The 17,945-nt window shown below is 44.3% G+C and overlaps 3 protein-coding genes across 3 annotated transcripts in view; 1 reads left to right on the forward strand and 2 right to left on the reverse strand.

The window, feature by feature from the left end:
• Positions 1 to 1,371: 1,371 nt before the first annotated feature.
• CLPS (colipase) lies at positions 1,372 to 7,433 on the reverse strand. Its single transcript, XM_083617907.1, has 4 exons — positions 6,941 to 7,433; positions 4,692 to 4,814; positions 2,247 to 2,369; positions 1,372 to 1,626 (listed from the first exon to the last, which is right to left on the reverse strand). Exons 2-4 carry the CDS (start codon positions 4,773 to 4,775, stop codon positions 1,480 to 1,482), a joined length of 354 nt encoding a protein of 117 aa, XP_083474033.1. The 5' UTR covers positions 4,776 to 4,814; positions 6,941 to 7,433; the 3' UTR covers positions 1,372 to 1,479.
• Positions 7,434 to 7,508: 75 nt separating this feature from the next.
• Positions 7,509 to 15,659, forward strand: LHFPL5 (LHFPL tetraspan subfamily member 5). The gene is made up of 3 exons (XM_083617906.1): positions 7,509 to 8,307; positions 11,989 to 12,225; positions 13,250 to 15,659. Exons 1-3 carry the CDS (start codon positions 7,896 to 7,898, stop codon positions 13,264 to 13,266), a joined length of 666 nt encoding a protein of 221 aa, XP_083474032.1. The 5' UTR covers positions 7,509 to 7,895; the 3' UTR covers positions 13,267 to 15,659.
• The window catches only part of SRPK1 (SRSF protein kinase 1), a 31,471-nt gene continuing 28,208 nt past the window's right edge, over positions 14,683 to 17,945 (reverse strand). The window contains exon 16 of the mRNA XM_083617892.1: positions 14,683 to 17,359. Within this exon, the coding sequence (XP_083474018.1) occupies positions 17,175 to 17,359 (185 nt within the window). The 3' untranslated portion in view covers positions 14,683 to 17,174. The remainder of the gene's footprint in view (positions 17,360 to 17,945) is intronic.

Below are 17,945 nucleotides of genomic sequence, written 5' to 3' on the forward strand. Positions count from 1 at the left end.
CCTCAATATATATATGATCCACATATACAAAGGCGCTCTTTTACATATTTGTTAGTATATCTCCCAGCCAGAAATTCAGTAGGTATTGTCTGAAAACTGAGCTGGGTGAAAGCATGTCTTACGGCGGGGGGTGGGGGGTTGAGTTAATTCTCGCAAGTACATAGCCCTTTTGTGGTCTCTTTTAATTTTACTGTACCATGTGGCGGATTTACAATTTTTTGTATATTCAAGGTCTTTTTTGCATCTTCGCCAAACACAATATCTCATATCTTGTGCGCAGGAGCATCTGACAGTATTACTGCTGGGGAGATTGAATAACTCTGCATCAGACCTCTACAAGATTTTAGCCAGCCTTCCCTTTTCTGCAAATCTGAAAAACAACTTTGGGTTATGTGTTGTTCTGGCTGCAATGATATTTCCCCCCAGTACAAAAACATGGATTTGTGTATACAAGCCTTTACAGAGGGCTTAGTAGTGCTCCAGTAGTGCTCCAGTCCTTAGTAGTGCTCCAGGTGTACTGTGTGGCAGTGCCAACATCACATGCAGGAATTTATTTTGAAATACATCAAGTTCCTCCCTGCAATGGTAAACCCAGATAGGTGCACCACATAAAAGGTGAGACACAATCTTGGCCACAAAAATCTTTAGTGTTGGTTCAGCTAAATGATGGCCCTCTGTGTAATACAATTTCTTTATAGGCCCCAATAAGCTTGTAGCTGAAAGTGCTGTTGCTTCTAAATTGGTGTGGTTCATGTTCTAAATCGGACATGCTAGTAGATTGTGGCCTGGTACAAGGTTGGTTGCAACAGGAGCATTACCACCATGCAAGTATATGGTAAAAGATTAAGAAATGGGCCCTCAAATGCATATTTGGGTTAAAAGTGGGTACATGGTCTAGACCAAAGACTGCAATCTAAAGAGTATACTAAGTAATAAAATTATTTTCAACGAAATGGTGTGGTTCATGTGAATGGACAAAAGAGGTATGAGAGTATGGATATGAATATGCTGTGCTGAACTGATGTATATGGATGTTTTGAGAAAGTATGTCTGATCTGTGTTAGATAAGGGCTTTTAGCAGGTTGGATGAGGCGTATATTTGGAAGTATTTTCCATTTAAACAAATTGTGGTGATGTGTGGATTAGTTTAGAAACTTGTGAGATATGTGCAGACATTGGAATTACTTTGGGCAATGATAACTGCTGCATGGATGTGTGAAGGAGAAGAGGAGTGTGTGTTCATATTGTAAATGTTGGTTTCTGCTCTCTGAGTCCTATGCACATGCACCTGCTCGCTACGTTCCTTCACTCTGCCGACGAGTTCCTTATGCAGAGTGCTGTGCCCATGTGTCAGCTGCTTTCTTCCACTGAGACATCAGAAAGGACCATGTGGCCAATTAAACTGCAACATATGTACAGAGGTAGGAATTACATTGAGGAATAATAATCACAGAGGAGAATAGGAGAGCAAGTGCATCTTTAATGTTTTTCCTCAACTTTTAATTTTCTTGCTGGGTCCTCACAAATGCCATAGTCGGTGTTGGTGATAGTCCCGATAATTGTCCTGTCAACCTCACAGCTTAATCCATTTTCACAGGGACACCTGTAGTATATCCCAGTAAGGTGCTGCAAGAGATACAAAGATGTAGATCAGAATTCACAACTTGACTAGAGGAAAAGCTACGTATACAATGTCTTCTCCATTCTGCTAAACTGACCAGGCTTGGACATCATCCTGCACTCCTCACTTCTCACTGTATTTGATACCAACTTCAGAATATTTGCCACATATATGGGGCTGCTTTAAAGTGAGTGATGGGTTCTTCCAGAAGACTTTAAAAAAAAATCTAATTCAATTCTGCTTCTTCTCATGTTCACTCTCACACAAATCTTTTCAACTTCTCACCATCTCCAAAATTCATTACTTCATTCAATACCACTACATCCTCCTTCACTTTCCTAAGTATCTCTCAGGTTCACAGTTGTAATTACCTTCCCTGGCTCTTTTCTTTTGCTTCATCCTTCACTAAGACTCATTCCCTCTATCCTTAGCTCTGCTGCTTAGCTTAATCTTCCCAGCCCATCATTATGATCATAATACTTCTCTCTATTCGTCTCTCCACTGGTTTCTTCTTTCTTGTCTGACATTCTTCTGAATCCCCACTGACATCTTTAAGCCACCAACAAAGAAGATGAAGGCCAGAAGAAACACCAGTCACTCCTAAGGAATAGGAAATGCCACTTACCCACCGAGAGCACTCCTGAAACTCAGCTGCTTTGTCTGCACAACGAGCCAGGCTTAGGCCACTCCCTCTGTGACAGCATCCATTTTTGCATTGGAGACTGTTGAGACATAGCTCTCCATTCTCCTATAAGGTAACCATGATTAGATAAGGTGTGAGCAACAGGATAAATGCCCATGAAGATGGACGCAGGTGGTGCTGAAGTCTAAACCACTGAGTCTCCTGGGCTTGCCAATCAGTAAGTTGGCGGTTCAAATCCCCATAACTGAGTGAGCTCCCGTTGTTCTGTCCCAGCTTCTGCCAACCTAGCACTTCGAAAGCATGCCAGTGCAAGTAGATAAATAGGTACTGCTGTGGTGAGAAGGTAAATGGTGTTTCCATGCACTCTGGCACTTGTTACGGTGTTCTGTTGTGCCAGAAGCAATTTAGTCATGCTGGCCATATGACCCAGAAAGCTGTCTGTGGACAAATGTCAGCTTCCTTGACCTGAAAGCGAGATGAATGCCACAACCCCATAGGCGCCTTTAACTGGACTTACCGTATTTTTCCCTCTATTACACGCAGATTTTTTCTCCTAAAAAGTAAGGGGAAATGTCTGTGCGTGTTATAGAGCGAATGTGTGGTCCCTGGAGCTGAGAAGCGTGAGTGAAGGCAAAAATCAGGCAAATATCAAATCGTCCGGAGAAGGGAGGAAAGAGGAAGCTGCGGCTTTCCTGCATTCTGCCTCAGGGTCTTACTGCCCACCCGCTTCTGTTTCCTTACTGTGTTTGCTCAGACGGAACAAAGAGCAGAGAAAACCCCTCCCCTCCAGGCAAGCAGAGTGGAAAACAGATTCCTCTCCGTGCGTCTGGGACTCGAAGGCAACATGCAGGTTGGGGGGGGGGGGAGAGAGAGAGCTGGTTGGCTTGTGGGGGGGGGGGGACTTTTGCCTTCCTTTCCTCCCTCCGGTAAAACCCCTCTCCTGCATTCTTAGCCAGCTGCTTCTCTGCACACCCCTCTCCTTGTCGCTTCTATGTTTTTCCTTCCCTCCCTACTTAAAACGTGGTTCCAATCACGGATCCACATGGATCCTCAGGATCTTTGCATTGAGTCACCCCAAATTCACCATCAGATCACATAGCAATGATCTGATGCAAAAACAGGGCTGCAATGCTGCAAAAACATGGTTACAAAGCACGGATCCACATGGATCCTCAGGATCTTTGCATTGGGTCACCCCAAATTCACCATCAGATCACATAGCATGTCCATGGCTACAGCCTGCACCAAAAAAATCACGCACCCACTGTTGCCTGGGGCTGCAATGGTGCAAAAACGTGGTTACAAAGCATGGATCCAGATGGATCCTCAGGATCTTTGCATTGGGTCACCCCAAATTCACCCTCAGATCACATAGCATGTCCATGGCTACAGCCTGCACCAAAAAAATCACGCACCCACTGTTGCCTGGGGCTGCAATGGTGCAAAAACGTGGTTACAAAGCATGGATCCAGATGGATCCTCAGGATCTTTGCATTGGGTCACCCCAAATTCACCCTCAGATCACATAGCATGTCCATGGCTACAGCCTGCCCCCCCCAAAATCACACACCCACTGTTGCCTGGGGCTGCAATGGTGCAAAAACGTGGTTACAAAGCATGGATCCTCAGGATCTTTGCATTGGGCTACCCCAAACTCACCGTCAAATCACATGTCTGTGGCCGCAGCATGAAGCACAAAAATGATACATCCACTGTTTCATTCAGAATTTTTTTTTCTTGTTTTCCTCCTCTAAAAACTATGTGCGTGTTATGGTCAGGTGCGTGTTATCGAGCGAAAAATACGGTAACCGTCCAGGAGTCCTTTATCTTTTTTAGCATGAAGATGAAGGCCAGATGAACCACCATCCATTCCCAAAGCATAGCAGAGAACAAAGCCAGCCAACCAAGGGAGTGATACGAAAGCTGGAAACCAAACCCAGCTCTCACAAGTCTATATTCCCTGAATAGAGGATTTCATGGAATCTTATGGACCTTATATTTAAGTAACATAAAGTTGATTCTGCCACACTCATGTCCTTTCCAAGCTGCCACTAGAGATACTGTGTTGTCATCATCCCTCAACCTCACAAAAGAAACTTCCCATATAGGCAGGAAGGTACCTTGTGTGCCCTGGTTTTTATGCTGATATCCTAGAGTACCCTAATGCTCAAAGTGTTTGTTTGATACTCCTATTCCTAAAGTGAACTGGGGCAACTAAAGCATTTCTGAAATGAATCCTGAAATGGATCATATGCATAAATCAAACAAAGTGTCTGAAGAACTCCCTGTAAAAGTCTTTCCCTATTACATGACTGGGTAGCAATTTCAATACTAGAGAGAATCCCAAGAGCCAGACAACATGGCAAATCCCTCGCATCAGGGATGCTTCTGGAAAGGGTACAGCAAGAGTACCCAGTAACCTCTTACCAGATTCAAGATAAGTCCTCTTTGGCTAGAAAAGGCCTCTGCCAAGGCAAGGGTCAGCAGCAACAAAACCCATGGGCTCTTCATTGCTTCTTAGCAGTAAGCCAAAGGTTTGATCTGGTGCACCTAGGACAAGAATCCAGAACGTGGCATGTTTCAGACTTATAAAGCCTACCCTCAAAGTCACATGGGTGCCTTCTTGCAAAAGATATGAGTACATGTAATGGAAAAATGCTGTGTGTGTTAAAAATAAAGAAAAAACAAACAAGCCAGTCAAAATCACCCAAGGCCACAGGAGAGTATCATGTGCAGTCAGCCTCGATAGCTCTGTTGGTTAGAACAGATGTTTTCAACCTTTTTGAGTCCATGGCTCCCTTGACCAACTACATTCTTTCTGCAGCACCCCTGTGGGGCTCTGGAGCCCAGTTATGTCACCCCTTGCCTGCAGAGCTGGCAGCGCCTCACCCCTTTTTGAACTCCCTCCATTGTGGAATGTTCCCTCAGCCACCTCTCTTTGGGAGTCCTCTGGGCAGCTGCTACTGCTGCCCCTGGTCTCTGAGCTCTCTCCCCCCACCTCACCCCAAAGAGAGGTGCCTCCTCACACTGCCCCTCAGGGGCCTGGAACTTGTCTCTCCATTCCCAACAGTAAGGGCTAGTGGCTGGCTGGGCTCCCTTTCCCACTTGCTTACTTACTCCAGCAACAGCACCCCCTGCCAGAGGCATCATTCACCTGAGGAGCTTGTAGCCAGGGCTGCTGCAACAAACAGCTGTGCAAGCCTTTGGAAAGCATAGATGAGAGAGGGTATCAGAGGAGGGAAGGAAGGAAAGAGGGACAGAGGCCCTCTGTGTTGCCTGCAGCACTCCTGACCATCATTCAAGGCACCCCAGGGTACCATGACACACTGGTTGAAAGCCACTGGGTTAGAACATGGTGCTGCTAATGCCAAGGTTGTAGAGGTTTGATCACTGTATGGGGCAGCTGCCTATTCCTGCATGTTTACACTCTCAGAAAGAACTGGAGCACGTGTGCAGATGTTCGGATATAGCAGATATAATTGCACCAGGCATGAATCTGGTAGGGCAGGTCCTCCCTTCTTACCTTTCACGGAAGGCTTATACTTCCAGAGGAAAGGATAACTTGCCATTGGGTAAAAACAACAGAAAAGCTCACTGTTACTCATTTCATGGCCCTTTCATCTTCTTGAATATCTAGCAGGACTGCCAACATAAGGAACAGCAGGCAGGTGTGAAAGGCTTGCTCTTTCCCAGAGCTATTATTCAGACAGCCTGAGATATGAAATCACCTTGAGTCCAGTAACAGATACAGTCTGCTGGAACTTTCTCAGGGCACAGGTGTGGACTTTTTGGATTGCAAGGCCAGGCTCAGGTGTTCAGGGAGATGATTTTTTGAATGCTCTCAGCAGTTAAGTAAGTTTCAGTTTAGACTTGTGGGTCCCAATGTGGGGCACATGCCCCACAGAGGGGCAATTTGATTTTTAAGAGGGGGAATTCAAGCAGGAAAGCTTCCAGTTGTTGAACTGAACTTCCTCTTCCACCCTCCCCTGTATGCCCCTTGTACTTCACACCCCAGCTCTGCTTTGGGTTCCCCCCAACTCTGTAGAGCAGATTGGGGGAGGTGCAGGGGCACATGGGAGGAGGAACGGGAGAATTGGACCAGGTACATATAACATATAGTTATGAGTTTGGGTGGAATTGTTCTGGATGAAACTGTGGGTCACTTCCAGGGTTGGCCAATCCATGAGGTGGGATGAGGCAGTTTCCTTGGGGTGACAGGCTCTGGAATGATGGGAGGGGTGGCAGACCCAGCCTCCATGAAGCATGGCCTGTACTTGCTGACCTTCCCCACTCTTCTGTGTGCTTACCCTCCCTGCCAACAACAGGTGGCAGCTGGTGCATAGGTGGGTGCCTGGCTGCAGGTGTGCAATGAAGGAGGAACAGGTGGGTGGGAGTGCTGTGGGTGCTCAGTGGTGAGGGAGTGGCATTTTCTGTTTTGCTTCTAGCCCTTCCAAACCTTGGAATGGCATGGCATGGCATGAAGATGGAATGAAGATATGGTTTTATGGTTGCTTCACCCTGTTCCTTGCTCAACCCACAGTTGTATTATCCATGCCACTGCAAAGTTGCTGAAAACAAACTCACGAACTTCATAAAAACATTTTTTAACCATAAGCTTCAAGCTACATTTCCCTTGAATATTCCAAAGACCTTGAAAAACGCAAAAATGTAGCTACCTTGGAAAGTTGTCTCCATCCTTGCGGAACACCTCCTCAAACCACAGAATATGAAGTGTTGTGATTCAGGGGCTACTGCAATGAATATATTTTATACAGTGAATAGTGAGCACCTAGCATTCTTTTGCATTACAGCAGGTATGAGCACTTGGTCTCTGAGGGAGTCAGAAATATAACGGGGCAATCATGAAAATAATGAGCAATTCATTGATAAAATTCCACTAAGCTTCAGTTAGTCCTGGAGGACGTGGCTGATGAAAGCCTGGAAAACCACTGTGCCCACTTGGATGCCAAACGACATAAACAGATGTTCAAAGTTGCCATTCGTCCCCGTCCTACACCCGGATCGGATTGTATCCCCGCCTCGTCCAATTTAGTGTATATTCGTGCTGTGCGCAGCTGTTGCAGCCTCCCTCCTTCCCCCTCGCTCTACTCGCCTTCCATTCCCTTCTCTCCCCTTGGCTTTCTCTGCCGGCCGCTGTCCGTGGTGCTGAAGCAGAGCGCGGAAGAGAGAACCGGGGGAAGCAACAGCAGGGAGGAGCTTCCCTTTGAAGGGCATGTGGCAGCCGCCGCTTAGAAACCGGGAGATCCGGGAAAAGGAGGAGGAGGAGGAGCCACGGCTAAGTAACCTTCAGGCTCTCGCAGGCTCTCAGGGAGCAGATCAGAACAGAAACTTAACAGGCATTCTGGAGACCCAGCGCCTGAAGCCCGGGAAGAGTCTCTGAGTCTAGAGCTACTTCCCAGAGCCCTGAGGTACCGTCTAGGATTGGGAAGCTGAGCCTGCAGCCCCAATTCCGCAGCTTCAGAGCATCTACCCGCTGCTCCCCCTCCCATTTCCTGGCGTAAGGAAGCAGCCAGCTTGCCGAGCGTCTGACTTTCACCTCCTAGGACCCCTGTCCAGTGCTGACCCTTACCACCTGTTTCCTAGAAGAAACAACCCACCCTAGGAGTCGCCATGGGGAAGATGCTCCCAGCCCAGGAGGCAGCAAAAATCTACCACACCAACTATGTGAGGAATGCCCGAGCCATGGGGGTCCTGTGGGCCCTGTTCACCCTCTGCTTTGCTGTGATCATGGTGGTGACTTTCATCCAGCCCTACTGGATCGGGGACAGCATTGACACACCACAGGCTGGCTACTTTGGCCTTTTCTCCTACTGCATTGGCAATGCCCTTACAGGGGAACTCATCTGCAAGGGCAGCCCTCTGGACTTTGGCACCATCCCCTCAAGTGCCTTCAAAACGGCCATGTTCTTTGTGGGCATCTCAACCTTCCTCATCATTGGCTGCATCTTCTGCTTCAGCCTCTTCTTCTTCTGCAACGCAGCCACTGTCTTCAAGGTGTGCGCTTGGATGCAGCTGGCAGCATGTGAGTGGGGCTTAGGGGACCTGGAGGGAGAGGGGAAGACACTCTTGTAAGAGTCACACACCTGCGCTAATGGGAGTAGCCTCAGGGCCATGCAATATCATTTTGGGGACAACATAGCTCTTTGGCTCTGTTTTCCAAAGGCCACCTGTGTAGATATAATTCAAATCTGCCGGTGGCCATTTTGGATTCACACTACATTGGCACCAACACAAACCAGGTTTTGGAACATTAAATTTGCTGCTGAAGCTCCCAGTACATAAGATGGTAAGTGAAATTGGTTTTGCGATGTATATATGAGTTCCTTAAATAAAGCATTTCCAACTTCTTATACAAGTGGTTGCCCAGATTACATGGATGCAAACCCTAAATTGTCACTGCAGCCAATCATTGCTCCCTGATCAGTGCACCTATATGCTTCATATGATGGCAAGTGAATCCTTGTACAATTCATATTTTCTTATTTTTGAACGTACACTTAAATATGCAATATGTGAAGTCTTCCATAGGCACATTTTTGTCTTAAATTTCCAGATGGGTAGGCAGGTCAGTCTATTGCAGTGCAAACGATGAAGTCTTGTGGCACCTCAAAGACAAACAAATTCATTATGGCATAAGCTTTCGTGGACTACAGTCAACTTTCTACTCTCCGTAGATTATCCTGTTTAATCTGGTGTTTATGTAATGAATAAGAGTGACTGCCTAATTAAGCCCTGCTAGTAATGGCAATGTCCAAGAGAAGGCACAGCTAGGATTTGGTGAAGCTTTTAGCCGTCCAGACTCAGTCCTGCTAGGTCTGTGCAATTCTACAGGCAGAAGAAGTTGACATATAATCAAGACACTTGAAACCTTTTGAAATATTTATACCAGTGAGAAATGTTGATAGCCTTCTTATATTACCTGCAGAGTAATACCTGCAGAGTAACAGGTGGAAGATATATTTGGTGGGAGACATTGGTGGCATAAAGCAACATGAACAACACTGTATTTTGTGGTTTTATATTCTGATTTTATCCTGTGAACCGTCCCAAGACCTGAGGGTATAGGGTGGTATACAAATGTAATTAATAATAATGATAAGAATAAGAATAATAAGGGAAGCCTCTGTTTCCAGCTGTCTCCAAAGCTTAGGAGTCAGAGGCTTGAAAAGGCCCACAAGTGGCTCACAGTGACCAAAGAGCAGAAACACAGGAGGAAAAGAAAAGGATGGGTAAGCAGGGGGATGTGTGTGTTTAATGATTTCATGTGCAAAATTTCATGTTTCATGTTGCCATATTGGCTGCCAAGAAAGATGCCAAATAGCAGCATTGATCTATTTTATGATACCCACTTGCATAACTGTAGGCGACTATTTAAACAATGTATGACTCTTCATCTTACCGGTTTAGTATCTTAATCCCATACATGACCAGTGAACCCATTTATTCTGAACTGGAGGGTCATTGAACTTATTTACCAAAGACTTACAGAATTGTCTGAGATCTCAGGGTGTGAAGAATGAACCTCTGCTTTCTGGAAAGATAACATTTATACATTTCAGTGTAATCTGGGAGAGAAGGTCAAATCAAACTGTGCATGGCACATTAAGTAGAAGTCCTAGCAGAAACACCAACTATGATCTTAGACAGGAAGGGATGCGGGTTATAATGAAGAGGAAGCTTATGGGAAGCTAATTAATCAGTTTTCTTTCTTTATAAAGTCCATCCTAGGGACAAAGCAGTGCCAGAGAGTCATCATCATGTTATGGCATTGTAGTCTAGGCTATCACAATTCCTAGCGGCAGAGATCAATTGTGTCTGTAAGCAAGGCAGACAGAAGGCAGCACACTTATTACTGGCATGAAAGAATGCTCTGCAACAGAGGTTATACTGTCTCTTGATGCACTGGTGTATAGTAGTATATCAAAGTACTGTAACTATGACCATGTGGCTGCTTTAGAGCATCAATTGCTGCATGTCACAGAAAGAACATTCACAATGGATATTAACAGAGCTTTACTGGATGCTTTTTCTACCACACTTGCCAGTGATGAAAAATGCTTGTGCAGCCCAGAAGGGCTTGTGTTAACATACAAATAATGATTCCATGACAACAGAAGCACTTAAGCAAGTCTAATTCAGAACAGCAATGCTACATAAATGAACCCTATTCCATACTTATGCAGTAATCCTGGCTTATTTGGTTGTTTACAGCTTGGTTTGTTTGGATGAGTCATCTTGAGCTTTTTGCTCCATTAGCAGCTTCTGTTCTCCTTGTAGGAGAGGTTAATGATCTGTAGATATCTCATTAGTGGCTTGTCTGTCTTTGCTACAGGCCAGCTAGGCTGACTGTCAGTCCCATTCAGCTCTTGGATTCTATTTCAAAAGGAATAGGAACACCACAAGTGCATATTACTGTTTTAATCCTTTCATAGTTTTCCCCAAAGATTAATGTAATTCAATGTTAGACGAGGTGCCAAGAAAAATCCACAGTTCTTTTTCACAGAGCTACTATTACTAGATTCTCTAAGGAGCAGAACTTGACCAGTCCATCAGATTAGCTAAACCATATCTGTAGAGTAGATAAAATGCCCTAACACAATTACTACAGGTGAAATAAAGCCAGTAACATCTTGAATCTGGGGATCTCCCGTTGGCTTAGAATATCTGTGCAGTGTTGTAAAAACACATGAATGTACTGCGACCACCATTCTGCATCCCTCTTTAGACAGGATTATATTACAAAAGGGATCTACATTAGTTATTGCAGCGGCACAACTCAGCAGCGAAGATGCTGCCGTGCTTGCAGAGGACTTGGTCCTCACACTGCAGCTTCCTATGATGGATGTGGCCCCAGGCACTGCTGAAGAACAATTCACAGATCTCTTTTGTAATGTGTAAAGCATCTTCTGCGTTTAACTGTGGTGATGTGTTATCTCAGATATCTAAACAAAGTTGTCATAAATAATGCAAGTGGTCCCAAGGGAAGTAATTTTGCATTCAAGATCCTGGAACTGAAGTGTTGCCAAGTGAACAAAGAAATGATGCAAAACTACATCTCTCAGCAAAGAAACTCCAACAAGACTTATTTTTTAGAGATGCTACAACCATACCACTTAAATGTACGAGATATAATATGCTGATGTCACAGGAAAACTATATGCATGTGCACTTAAGAGAAACAGTAGATTGCATGAGGCATATATGTTATATTCCAGAAAAACAAGGCACCTACTACAGTGATAATCCATATCTAGCAGCCTTCTTCCTAGTCCTAGACGCATGAGATTGTGGTGTGGTTACTCTGTAGTGAAGGACCTGGTGCTGAAAATTGCTTCCACACATTCATATCATCACTAGTTAAGCTAACATAGAACTGTGCCCATCAAAGGCAGAGACGCTGAATGGCAATGACCTTCTCCATGCTGTGGAGATGAGTGGCAGTTTGCAAGAGATTCTGCCTTGTGTTACCACTGATGCAACACTGAGCAAAAGCACTCCATTTGTGTCGTTTGGCTCTCTTCGTTTTCATTCAGCCTCTCTTCCCCCTTCATCCGGCAATTTCTGGGAGAGATTTGAAAGACATTACTGGAACCAAGATTATGTTCGAAAACCTTCTTGCACCACGCAAACATCCTGAATGAGACAAGATGCCTGCAGTCATCAATTTGGAAATCTTATTAATGCAAAGCATCTTTCCCTGCAGGTGCAGGCTTGTCCATAGGCTGCCTGCTCTACCCTGATGGCTGGGACTCACCTGAGGTGAAACGTATGTGTGGTGAGAAGACTGACAAATACACACTGGGGGTGTGCACAGTGCGCTGGGCATACATCCTCTGCATCATTGGGATCCTGGACGCCTTCATTCTCTCCTTCTTGGCATTTGTGCTTGGCAACCGGCAAGACAATCTCCTTCCATCTGACTTCCAAGTGGATAATAAAGGTGATCCTATTGTGTATATGGAACCTCTCTCGGGGCAGACACCACCCTCCACCCGGCTAGTACCTTGTAGGATAGCATTAGGCATGCATTCAGAAGTGCCAGGACTATGGGATATGATGAGGGAATGGTGGTTCCGAGCTGTGCTTAACTGCATAGCTTACCCAGATGTGTGCTCATGCAGGAACAGTAACTGCAGTGGGCAATTTGAGTTTATTTCAATTATTACCTTTATATCCAGCCTTTCTTCCATGGTGAAACTCCAGCTGGCAAATAGTATCCAGCTTGCCTCCCATCCAGGTACTGACCACACCTGCTTTACTTGAGCATAGTTGCTTCATCATGTGGTGGTGGGGAGCTCAGTCCTTGTGCCATGGTACAGGGAGAAACCAAGTATTTAAAAGAGGGGGCTTACTTGAAGGGTGCACATGTCAAGGCTTCTGCATAACTATATCCCTGAAAAACAGCCTGTAATGCAAATGCTTCTGCATGAATGCCAAAAACTCAAGCCTATGTATACAACTCCAAGCAAGCTTCTAGCAGGTGTAGGTATGACTCTCCCCTTAAATATATGTTTGCTAGATACTAAACAGCACCGCAATAGCCCTGTGGAGAGATGATCTATCTTTTCCTCATTGCCCATCATCCTTCAAAGCCCTGCTCATCCATGGAATTCAGGTCTAGTCAGTTGTGATGAAGCCGATACACTTCCAGTGCAGTCCTTATTGGTACATTGGGTACTAAATTGAGCCAGTTCTCATTAACTGCAAGCCCAAATTGTAAATACAGAAAGGGAGTGACATCCTTTTTTCATATATAATCATGGCTAGTGATGGCTTTCAATTTAGTACTAGAGGTTCAAGCTGCACATCACACACCTTCTCCCCTCCCTGAGTAAGTGTGGGCTCATGTGCATATCATAACACTCTTTTGGGCCATGAAACAAGGGCTCCTTAAATAGTAGTCATGAGGCCTGGATACTTTTCAGGGTCACCATTTGTTGAATGTTGTGTTTTTTGTCTTGCAGAAGAAGGAAATGAATGAAGACAAACAACCTCAAGTGTACCTTGATTGAAGTGGGCGACATACACATTCCAACTATGACGGTGGAGTCCAGAAGGCTGCTTGATACACGCTCCCAGACTTTTATTGCCTGCAGACATTCAATTGTGCTCTGACACAAAACCAAAGGCACCTCAAAAGGGGGGGGAGTGAGGACTCCTTTTGTAAAATTAACCCATCTTTCTGCGGAAAGATCACCTACTAGATTCTCAAAACCTTTGCCTTTGCCAAGAACTATACCCAAATATTCTTGAAGATCTGCTATGCAAGAATCAACATATTCATGACATTCTCTTTTAACTGAGGGATCCAATCAATCAAGAGACAATGCAGGCATATAATAAGTAACAAGCAGCCTATGTGAAGTAATCTGTTCCCTCCTTTGTTTACATGAAGCCAGAGTGGAAAGCCACAAAAGTAACTGAGGCCCAATGACAGGCATGCCCAGGAGGATAGTAGACTTCCTTCTTTGAAGAATGACTTTCTATCCTGCACTACAGAGTGATCGTGAAACTTCCTTCCGGTCATGAGTTTGCTGTGCATCAAGGAGAGGTGCTGACCATGGAGAATATCTCATTAGGTGTGCAGTTGCTTGCAGTTTTCCAAATTTGGTTTTTTATTCTGTTCTTATGTTCAGTGTAGCCTGAGGTTTTCCGTAAAGCATAGATGAAAGAAATCTGCAGCAAAAATTAGCAGTTCCAACAAGATGCAGTAATACTGGTACCCAAGGAGAATAGGTCTATAAGCAAGTCCCAGACATCAGCCACAAAGCTAACCCTCCCCTCCCTTACCCTTACCAAATATCCCATTAAAATACCAAAAGAACCACAGAACAAGCAAAACATGCTAGTAGTTGGTAATGCATTTCTGCAGTATGCTCTGTCCACTGCACAGAGCGTATTAGAAATAAACTCAAATGATAAGATTATGCTAAACAGATCTACTCTGAAACCCAAGAGTATTAACTGGATTTCTCTTTATGGTTAATTATCTGGGACAATTCAAACATCTCCTCCTGCAATGAGACCAGTATTGCATTAAGATGATACAGAGTTAAAAAAAACTGCTAGTATTGTAATGTAAATCTTAACTTAGACCATGATAATGAAATGTCTGATCAATTATGCATTGTGGTTTATGCTTTCAAGAATTAATTTCATCATCTTTTCTCCAGCAGTCTAAAAGCAGACCACCATTTCCTGAACTCATCAGCCACCAATATTCTTTGTTTCCTTTTCCTGCCCTGCAGCCATGCAACTAGATCACTATATCCCCATAACACAACAGTGCTTGGATTTAATTTAAGCTTCTCACTGTCTCACAGCCTGTTCAGATAAGAGGCTTTACTGTACGAAACCTGTGGATGAATATAGACAGCATATCAAAAGTACCTGTGGATTATTTAATAACCTGTTTATTGTGCTGCTGCATTTACAAAGAAAAAAAGACAATGCACCCAATAGAAAGAATAAAAATGTATTTTTTTCCTTCAGGTTTTAGAACGACAAAACAAGTACAAATCTGTTAGTGAGCACTTTATGGCAATTTGGAAGTTGAGTGAATCCAATGTGAGCCCCCAAATATGTAGGCGATCCTGACAAGCTACCTCTTGTATTATACCAGAACTTCTCTCTTAGTGCAAAAGAGGTGGCAGCAGCCTTCTTCGGTGGAGGGGAACCTATATCAAAACCCAAGAGATGCAGCCCCCACACCTAGGAGCATTTTGTTCCATTCAGGTAGGCAAGATGTTGATGCAAACTAGGTTGCATTGACACCGGAAATTCAATTCTCCCTGCCAGCAAGTTTTCACAGTATTCAAAAAGAAAGTATGTATTTATACATTCTATTTCGATCCTTACAGTCAAGCAAAGAAGTGCTTCTTGGAGGTGAGGACAATACTTTAGATAACAGGAGTATCATTTAAAACTATTGGAACCTTTTCCTTTTCATCTTAAGATTGTACAAAGAGAACATTGCTTAAGATCTCCTAAATGGACATGCAGCACAAATTTTGCAAAAGCCTCAGTCAGGTATAATATGACAGTGCAGCCAAATTCCAAAGTGAAGGAGGTATGATGGTTAAACTTCCATTTAAGATAAAGTGAAATAAAACTGCACCAGATTTTTTTTGCAAAGGATAACGAGGGTTTAAGATGACTATAAACTGGGATTTCCTGCCAAGAGAAAACAACTGAGAAGAGTGTTTTCCTGCTGGTAGCTTTTGCATTGAATTGTCCCTCAGAGTGCCTTCAATTCTGAGTCCTCCAGCAGTTTCCAGCCTGGGAGAATTTTGCAATCTCAAAGGCCTATTTGGTCCATGGGAAGTCTCCAAACCTTACATTTGAGCAAGATGCTGGGGATTTAAAAAAACAAACCTGGGAAAACCTAGGAGATACTCATTGTAAAACTAGCAAGAGTTACATATCTTTCTAATAAAATAAAAAGCCTACAAGAGCCAGTCACAACTAACCCCTTTTCCTAGGAGTTTTACAAGCTTGCGTTGTATATTCTCTGCTGAGCAACAATGGCTGTAATGATTCTGGAGAACAGAGTTTGACACTTCATCTCTAGGGGTGGGTGGGGAAGATTCAAACTACTCTGTTCCCCTAGATTATTTGTTCTGCTGTTAAGAAATTCTATTCGAAAGGGAATTTCTAGAGTCCAGCACCTTGGACAGTTAACAGGGTATATATATATCATTACATTCATTAACCTTTGGAAATAGGGTGATTGATAGTCTGGGTACAGTTGGAAAGACAGCCCCCAATATTACCTTTCCTTATTGTTGAAAAGGAAGAACATATCCTTTTTTCCAGACTGAAAACGTAACTGCTCTCTCCTAAAAAGACAATTTCACACAAGGCCAACAAGGCCCCTGGGGGCATAAGGGAGACCTATGGAAAAAGTGGTCTGCCACAGGCTGGATCACCTCCTGGCTTTTGTAGCAGAAACCATGCCATCGTCAAATGCCTTTTGGGCCACTGTACACTGTTGGCAAGCCCCATATTGCCTGGGGCTGCATGTTGGGCACTAAACTTGGGCAACCTGGCTGCCCCTCTGCAGCCAACAAATGCATAGAGCCATACTTGTAAAGAGACAGTGACCTCTACCAATGTCGGCTGCCTTTATTTTCCATGTGAAACTTACTCGGGTTCACATGCTACGGCTTTGGAGAGCAGCTTATTTCACGGGACTCAGAAACGCAAGTGAACATGGAGGGGACAAAAAAAATGGTGCTAAAAAAAGTGAGATACAGTTCAAAAGAAGTTGTTTCAAAGGATTAAATGTCTAAAACTAGAGAAAAGTACTCCTGAAAAGAATAACGAGAAAAAAAGAAAGTTACCCAAGCAGCAGAGCAGACACCTTAGGAATGAGTCGAGTCGAGTTCAGTGCTCCACATGGAGCTACCACCTTGGTGCCATCTGCCATTTCTCCTCTTACTGTCAGCAACTGGATGTGCACTAAGAAAATGACTCCCAGAGTCAGTGAGCTAAGGAGGGATTCACAGCTCTTCACATCCCCCTTGGGATGACGGCAATATAGTTAAGGGAGTGTGTCCCAATGGAGATTTCCCCACACCTTCAGGGTTAGGTACTTGAGTAAGGAAGAGAGTCAGGGGTCATTTCACATTCCAGTAAAAACTCTTTGGCAAACTCCAATCACGGCAAAACATATTGGACGCCCACTGGCTGACAATAGTCCCTACTGAGTCGAGTACACAAACTCACATGAACGGTTAGATTTATCTAAAATCTCAAAAGCCCTCAAGGAGAAGCTTCACTCTGAAAATCAACAAGGAAAAAATTGACCTGGGAGGAGAGGGAAGGGGCAGCTGGGACATCTAGGTGTGTATATATTATGCTGTAAACCCAGTTATAGGGCCAATACATCTAGGAGTTGAGCCAGGGGTGCCTGAGACACTGTGCTGCTGTAGCTCTCTTCTCAGGGTTCAGTTCCAGCATAGGTAATAAGAAGTCTGTGAATGCAGCTGCCTCGTCTTGGGACCACTCGTATTTCTCCACCAAAACTTCAAAAAGGCCCCATGGCTTCAGTTTGGTGATGTGCTTCAGATCACCTGAGAACAATGACAGGAAGATTAACAAGGCTCACATTAACATGAACAGGAAGGCAAACAGAACAGGTATCAGGATTCTAATGCTCCCTTCTAAATGATATTGCTCAATAGAAAAAGGAGTATTTTTTCTCTTTCAAATTTAACACCCAGCGCAAGGCAAGTTGTAAATTATGGACTGTATGAAGTAGTGATATCTAGGCAGCATTGTGCCAAATATGGACTACACTTTAAGGAAGTGTCTGGACTCTGGGATTTTTTTTTTGAGAAGTCTGGTATTCCATGTTCTCTGTCTTCCTCACTTTCCAAAAAGCCTAAATCCCAATCTTGCTCTACACCTGCTATCATACAATGTCAGGTGGGCAGGACTTGGGCAGGACAAATGGCATTGTGGGCCAAAATGGGACCTCAGTGGGCCTAATGCAGCCTGTGGGCTGAAGCTTCCTGACCAGCAGCCCAAGGGGCCCCAATGGCTAAAGAAGTCTGACTTTGTTTCCAATGAATGAAAAGTAGAAATAATTTTAAGCAAATGAGTAACCCTCTCTGCCATTGCTCATATACATCAGCAAAGTAAATGGGCGCTTTGTTA

The sequence above is a fragment of the Podarcis filfolensis genome (assembly GCF_964270895.1).
Source record: "Podarcis filfolensis genome assembly, chromosome: 6".
NCBI lineage: Eukaryota > Metazoa > Chordata > Lepidosauria > Squamata > Lacertidae > Podarcis > Podarcis filfolensis.

Bases quoted from the DNA above. Each gene is read 5' to 3' on its own strand.
- LHFPL5 (XM_083617906.1), top strand. From the start codon at position 7,896: ATGGGGAAGATGCTCCCAGCCCAGGAGGCAGCAAAAATCTACCACACC. The intron at 8,308-11,988 runs GTGAGTGGGGCT...CTTTCCCTGCAG, and splicing joins TTGGATGCAGCTGGCAGCAT to GTGCAGGCTTGTCCATAGGC.
- CLPS (XM_083617907.1), bottom strand. From the start codon at position 4,775: ATGAAGAGCCCATGGGTTTTGTTGCTGCTGACCCTTGCCTTGGCAGAG. The intron at 2,370-4,691 runs GTAAGAGGTTAC...GTTACCTTATAG, and splicing joins GAGGACTTATCTTGAATCTG to GAGAATGGAGAGCTATGTCT. The intron at 1,627-2,246 runs GTAAGTGGCATT...TATCTCTTGCAG, and splicing joins TTCAGGAGTGCTCTCGGTGG to CACCTTACTGGGATATACTA.